We start from the raw sequence: 7572 nt of genomic DNA, 5'->3' as shown, positions 1-7572 counted from the left end.
AAGTTAACACGGCGAATTAAATATCTAAACAATAAATGGCATATGGAATTTGCAGTTTGCCTATATTAGCTTGATAGGTAGGCCCTGATTGGCTAGTGGTAGTAGTCAATCAGTAAGTAACTATCGAGGTTGGAAGATACAATCGCACTAGAGTAGTAGTTCGAGACCTCGGATTCCAGGTGGTTCAGGATGGTTGTGCTTGTAGTTCTCTGAAGACTGTAGTGTTCCACTTAGTGTCCATCTTCTGTTGTACTACACCAATAGACCATATCTGTAACTCTCATATCTGTAACCTAGTACTAAGCAGACTTGTTGTAAACCTTGTTGTACCAATACCAGGTAGTAGAGTACATGTACATACTTCCACAGATCACAGACGAGCTCCGTTTCGACCACCAAGAAGCCAAGTTCATGACCGTGATCGCTCCGACCTCCGAGCCGGCAGACTTACAGGAGCGGATATGGGATGTCTACATGGGCGTCATGACCAGGATGGTCCAGTTTGGCTTCAACAACTGCTTCACAAACATCGAAGTCTTCAGAATGAAGGATGGACAGGTACTAGCCTCTACCAGGCTTCGGGAAGCGGCTAGAAACAATAGAAATTGACTAAGAGAACAGTTTGCCTCTCTTGTCCTGATCTAACTCCTATCTGTAACAGCATGCGAATCGAGCTATCATTGTCGAAACAATAATTTGATTTTACACCTGCCACAATATTGATGTCGACGCGCCTCCTGGAATCTCTAAAATTCTCTTATCGAGCGAGGATGCTAGAATGGGCATTCAAACATTGCCAAATACCAGGCGGCCTTATGTAATGTTCAGAAGCAAACTGTGCTAGAGTGTCAACGCTAGGTTGAATAATATACTTAATACTCTGCAAAAAAATATACATCCCTGTAAAACTGACCACGTCCTTTTACTTACTTCAGCTGAGGCTGTGTGAGGTAAATGCCAGGGGGTCCAAGCAGATGCAAGGTTGCTACAGACAGAGCTACAAGAACGCTAACCAGGACTACGTGTACCTGGCTGCCGGCCGCGGGATGAAGTACACAACACCACCCCAGACTGGGAGGTGGTCCAGCGCCTATATAGTCAAGTTTGACAAGCTGGAAAGGCCCGGCAATCTCATGGACTTTGACCAGGTAGGAGAGAGACATAGGAATTACAGCTGTACATCGACTATGAGGGGGATATAGACTCAGTTACGACTTGAACCACATTTCTAGCTTGCTGTTGCGTCACCGATGGTAAGGAGTAGTAAACATTAGTCAATAACCCTGTAAACCTATTGAAAGACAAGACCCTTGGCTAGTACTATCCAACTCTTTTACATTGTACATGTAAATATACATTGCGTGTGTACATGCCATTGGACTCAGTCATACTATTGTTCAGAAATATCAGTTTAGTTCAAGCAAGGATTATACTCCTTGGTTCGAGTCCAGCAGCTACATGTAAGGGTCTGTGAAGTGTGGAAGGATGAAGCATTTTATACAACAAATCCCTAGCCTTCTCTCTTACTCCACAGCTGGAAAAGCTGAAGTCGGATCCTGATGTGTACATCTTGCTGTCGGCAGGTCCTGACGACGAGGTCACGAACTTCACCGGTAGTGCCGGATGTCACTTCTGCTGGGTGTTCACCTATGGTGACTCCAGGGAAGCCATGATCAGGAAGCTGGTCGATGTGCTTAAACTTGTAGTGAAGAAGCCAGAGCGGCTGACATATCCAGTACACTATGGGATGTAAGGACCAGTCTTTTGGGTGGCTAGTGTAATGGATATAAAAACCAAATACAATTTTTTCGAGGTGCAGCTAATGTTGGTGAAGTGTTTAAACTCCAGAAATGATGGGTGACCAACCTCTCATTTGGAGATTATATTATATTTCATGGAGATTATTCATATATTGATACACATGCAAGGTGCATGGTATATAGTAAGCTGGTAGGGACAAGATTTTATAAAAGACGGGTATTTCGGTGCAATATATTTCGGTGCAATATCCACTCTTCAAACTCTCCTACATTAATCCGAATTACATTGTAAGTTTTGGTACAGAAGATATGGTGGATAGGTTCAACAAAAGTGAACCTACAACATTCTACTTCCTATAGACTAATCAAATTACCATTGCAACTTTGCAGGGTAAGTCAGATACATAGATTCTGAAACATTTGGAGCTACATCATAAATAATGTTTTTTTTATAAAAGACGGGTATTTTGGTGCAGTGTATCTCCATGCAATATCCACTCTTCTAACTCTCCCACATTAATCCAATTATCAATGTAAGTTTTGATTCAGAGGATATGGTGGATAGGTACATCATAAATAATGTTTTTCAATGGTAAATGCTTATCACTATTTTGGGTGCTGTTCAATGATACTAAGATCAGCAATAATTGAAAATAGTCATGTGGTTTTAGATAAAGTATAATTAAACATGTTGATTGACTAAGTGCCTGCACCATGTGATAAGTCCCCCTCCCCCAATACACATGCAGAGTTGATGCACACATTGAGGTTCCACAGCACCTAGCTTGTCCTGGTGGAATGCAGGCTCCGAGGCAAACATAACACACAGAACAGGTTAACACTAAATAACCACCTTTTATTGAACATATAATCCATGTACAAATACAAGACCTTCACCATGCACATTAGACTATCCTTCTTCATGTACATGTACATCCTCTTAAAAACCTTAGCATCTTCCTGTTTACAATATACAGCACACAAATGGCAGTGTCAGGCTTACATGCACAACACAGATACGGGGAAAGCAGAATTCAAGAATGAGTCTGTTAAACAGTGTATTAATGTAGTTCTACATTTACATGTATAAGGAAGTAGCCCCCCTCCTTTTAACAGAGCGCTGTTACCAATGTTCACATTTGTTAGGGAAGGGAATAAATTTAAAACAATAAAACTGTTAGCATTCAAATGTGCATGTTAGAGTAATAATCATGGTGATTTTACTTCTGCTAATTGTTTTATTGTTACGACTAAGTATTAATATTAGTGGAGAATGATAAATTATTCTCAAAAAGGGGCTGCTGCTTCCATTGCCTTAACAAGTTTTAAGTGACATTTCATCTAAAATGTGTCTATGAATCCTCTCCTGAAAAAGGAAGCTGTGTTTCCTGTGTTTTGAAAACAAAAATCCCAAAACTTCTGAAGAAATAGTTACATAACCATTTCTTTAAACCTAGCACAAATTAAGGAAAGGGCATATTCAGTGCCTTACCATAAATTATTTAACATGTATGGCACAGTACTGAAAAACTTTCAGCCTTAAAAAAGCATTGCGTGCATGTAACAAAGATGGTTTTGCAGAAGGTAAAACACGTGTCTTTCAATTCACAGCAAACTTCTTCCCTTGGAGATCCCTTGCTAGCAGACATTAATTATTTTTAGAATCTTGAACAATAATCTAAAACTATTACATTAGAATATGCATATTATACATAGTAACGAGGTTACCGGCAACACAGTACATACATGTACATGTACACATACAATACATATAGGTAGCCATTAAAATGACATTGAACATGGTTAAAATCACTGTACCATATCTATCAAAATATACAATTTTTCTGCGTAAAATTCTCCAACACTGGTTAAAAGGCACTTCCTTCAAATACCACAAGCAGAGCTAGCATTTATAACTCCAGCATCTATGTACATTTTTGGCTTATTTGCAGAGTAGCCATTTTTGGAACAAGACAGTAACTGTTACTTGAGTAAATTAGAAAAAAATTAATGGAGAAAAATTCATCAAGAGCACAAGTGCCACATTACAACAACAACAACAAAAACTTGCCTTGCTTTGTATTTGCAGTTGGAAAAAACTGTGACCAAAGTAGTTTGGTTCAATTAAAAGTACCAGAAAAGACTATTTTGTTGACCAGCCCCACCAAGAGTGACCACTCCTTGAGTGACCTCAAACCCTGCACCAAGCTATAACCTTGTTGGAACAAGGGGTTAGATATGTTTTTACGATTTCCGGACACTTGTTTGTTACATTTAACATTTACAACAATTGGAAAGGTCCTTGAATATACAATCTTATTATTCTTAACATTACACATAGCACAAAATTGAGTGCTTACTTACAAAATGTTATATCCACTGTAGTCTACTATGAATTCACTATTTTGCTTTAAAAAAGTTTGTTTACTTGCGTTTACATGTACACTGAAAGGTGCCCTTTCAAAGCAGTAGAAAAGACCTAAGCCATAGAGATACAGTAAATCTATCCAAAATCCTTCAGGAGTTTCTGTTGGTACCATTTCTGAACTTCACACATCCTAACCAATCACCATTCCCCTTAAATCATGCCAGTAATCATGACAGCCAATCACTATCCCCATTGTATCATGCCGACAAACTCCAGCCAATCATCATTTCCCTAGCTTGTTTCTACCCAATGAACATCGCAGCCATTCAGCACTTCCCTTGTATCATACTAATGGTAATCCTTCAGGCCTTTTTTGCTTTTGATGATTCACAGTCACAGCACTGCGGATACTTTTTCTGTCAAAGGCACCCTGAATCAAAGACAATGCCTTTAATACAGCTGAATTTACCATGTACAGACTACTCTCAAGCAATACCCAAAGAATTGTGCCATAGATTATGATATTATAAAATCCCTTGCATGGATCGTAGTGCTTTGGTCAGATTTTCCACTGTTGTGAAGTTCCTGTATGTGAACTTACAAAATCAAATCTGTTGATTCCACAGAAGATACATCTGTTTTTTTTTCTGAACCACATCCATAATTTGCAATTTCCATCATTTTAGAAGGGATTGTACAACCAGCATTATCATAGGGTGACTTTGGAATTCATTAACAATAAAAGCAATGGAAGTATGCTTTGTTACATACAGGACATTATAACCAATGTGCTCTTCTTGTAAGCTTTGTGGCAGTGACAAGCACTTCTTCAGAGACCTTCCAACTTTAAAAACAGTTCTGATAACTTAACAATCATCCTTAATGTGCAATATACCTTTGGCCTAGGCAGTTTCAAACTAAGATTGTTCACAGGTTGTTTCATGTTGCCTATAGAATGAAGTAACCACAATAGTTTGAATATACATGTTTATATGCTTGTCCTAAAATCGGCTTTCATACATTCATTGTCGCACCATGATTTTCCCTCACTTTATATACATAGTAATTCATACAAAATAGTCATGAAAAGTAGTACAAACATTTCATAAAAGCAGGAAAAAAAGTCCTGCTCATTGGGCTTTGCCAAAAATGAATGCTCTGGACTATGTAGAAAAAACAACAAACTTGTGCACAAACAGACAAAATATAACAGGAATGAAATGTTAAATCAATTAAGGAGGTTGGTTAAATAGACCATCCAATTTGCTCTGTATTGCACTCAACACAAAAGGACGTTTGAGAACGTTTTCATGGGTGACGTATCATCAGATAAATCTAATAGAAGTTTTGGAACGTTTTTTGAATGTTTTGGATGAGAAGGTACAGCTGTCTTTTTTAACATCAGACATCTACAGTTACAGTGTTTAAATGTGTTTGGAAAAAAGTTGGAAAGTTTGGGAAAAAGAGTTGGAAACAGACAAATTGTAACATCAATGTTGAGAACAGTGTTGTGATAGAATGAACAGTTTTAGGTCCAGGAAACATGTAAAAACAGCTGTATCTTTCACCACGTCAACATGCATACGTCTGCCATCTAATTCCCGGAGTAACCATTATATCTTGCTCTCCTTCCCTGTTAGTCTTAAATGTCTGTCTCACTCGCTGCTTTTCTCAGCAAATTTGCCTTCTTGTTTGCCCTAATGTCGTTGTAGTACTCATGATCTGACAGGTCATCATCATAGTAGTCCTCTTGGTCTTCGTTGCCCAGAATTTCCTGGTATTCAGGATTATCGATGGCATTGTTTGATCCGAGTTTGCCGAGGTATTGTTTCAGTTTAGGCTTCAGTCTGTCATTCTTGAGTGCATCTTTCAGGCGACCTAGGAGGAAATGTATAAGTCAGAATTTGTAAAAAAAAAGAAGTTGAAGGTTTCAAAATACACAAGTAAAGCAACTTCCTGAAATTACATAGTTTGCACCTCAGCAAGCAAAACTTCTATGAAAAGCTGTAAAATTGCTCTACATTTTATTGCATTCACATGTATATATGTATGCACATTATATAATAAATGTACAAGTACATTATATACTTGGATCATAACATGGCAACAGGAATTTTACAAGTAATATTGAAGTTGTTACATGGCTGATTTTTTTTTTCATTGAATATGTTACTGTATTGACCAGATCTGCCTACCCAAATCATTATAATGGCCAACGTTTTAAAATGCAAATTGAATGTTAACAGTTTCCTGTAACTTTACAGGTGCCAAATTTACAGGTATCTTCTTGAACTAAATAAGAAATAAAAATGATGGAATGGAGCAAGAAAACATGGAAATGTGAGAGGGAAGAGAAAAAGCATTAGAAAAGCAACAGAGGAGAAGATATAGAGGACTGCAAGTGTCATTTGTAGATTGACCTTTTTAAAATACAAGTAGAATTGATAACACTCCGACCCCCATATACTAGCAACAAAACAGAATCACCTACATGTATAATGAACAAACTAAAATTTAATAGGAAGTAAAAGGGTTATTCCAGAGATTTTGGTTGGAAGGGAATGTTCCTGTCAACTTGTATATGTTGGGTTTAACAGCAATAATAGCAAAACATGAGGAAACAATTATTCAAAAAATTTTAAGCAATCACTTTAAAAGTCACAGGAACAAGCTCCTGTCCTGGTCAAGAAGTCTGGAATAACTTGTTAAAAGTTTAACAATTTATCCAAAATAATAACAAAACTACAATAATTATATAATTTGTTAATAAAACCAAACATGTGATGATAAAGCTTAAAAACCTTCCTGGATGATCTGACTTCCTGACACTGAGAAAACTCTAGTATCACATGCAGACAAGGGGGCAGCACCTACGTTCACCATATTTCCACCACCGCTCGGCAAGATAGAGGCCTTCTCTAAGAAGAAGTTCTAGGCTATAACTGTTATATATCCACCTATAGGGAGAGAGGTGCAAGTAGAGACAGAGCCTTGATTCCGTTATGGTACGTGACAGAAGAATTATGATTATGCAGAGAATGATTAAAGCATAGCTCTACTTCTACGCATGAAATTATGATTCTACTACACACATGCAAAAAATTATGACTATGAATCACTGAGGGTAAAAGCTCCATGACAGTGTTGGAGTAAAGATAAATTAAATACAGAGCAAAATCATCAGTAGACAAGTCTAAACAGATAGAAAGTCTGGTGAGTGACTGCTACAAGTACTGACTCAGTTATGATCACATATTAATGTTGTATCGCATGGAATCTAGTAAAGCATTTGCAAGAGAGTAGGTAGCTCATTAATGGTAGAAATTAAATGAAAGGGATGAAACATGGCTTGCCTACAATTCTAACTTGCTAAATGTTTATCATCTTTGATTTGCCTCCTATTGTACATAGTAAGAGAAGAACTCATGTATGCCCAGGGTTTCT

General features: G+C 37.6%; 2 protein-coding genes across 8 annotated transcripts in view; one reads left to right on the top strand and one right to left on the bottom strand.

Moving 5' to 3' along the window:
- Nucleotides 1–1863, top strand: part of LOC109465301 — a 10292-nt gene extending 8429 nt beyond the window's left edge. The window contains exons 9-11 of the mRNA XM_019762498.1: nt 370–558; nt 936–1148; nt 1535–1863. Of these exons, the coding sequence (XP_019618057.1) occupies nt 370–558; nt 936–1148; nt 1535–1753 (621 nt within the window). The 3' untranslated portion in view covers nt 1754–1863. The remainder of the gene's footprint in view (nt 1–369; nt 559–935; nt 1149–1534) is intronic.
- A 732-nt stretch (nt 1864–2595) lies between these two features.
- LOC109465242 (epidermal growth factor receptor-like) overlaps nt 2596–7572 on the bottom strand; it is a 91261-nt gene continuing 86284 nt past the window's right edge. For all 7 annotated transcript variants that reach the window (XM_019762389.1, XM_019762387.1, XM_019762392.1 and 4 more), the window contains one exon: nt 2596–6006. In XM_019762389.1, coding sequence (XP_019617948.1) covers nt 5771–6006 — 236 coding nt within the window. In that variant the 3' untranslated portion in view covers nt 2596–5770. The remainder of the gene's footprint in view (nt 6007–7572) is intronic.

Source organism: Branchiostoma belcheri, unplaced genomic scaffold, assembly GCF_001625305.1.
Source record: "Branchiostoma belcheri isolate BF01 breed outbred unplaced genomic scaffold, Haploidv18h27 scaffold15, whole genome shotgun sequence".
In the NCBI taxonomy this organism is placed as follows: domain Eukaryota; kingdom Metazoa; phylum Chordata; class Leptocardii; order Amphioxiformes; family Branchiostomatidae; genus Branchiostoma; species Branchiostoma belcheri.
Note: the sequence above shows the minus strand (reverse complement) of the source record. Positions and strands in the feature narration are given on the sequence as shown.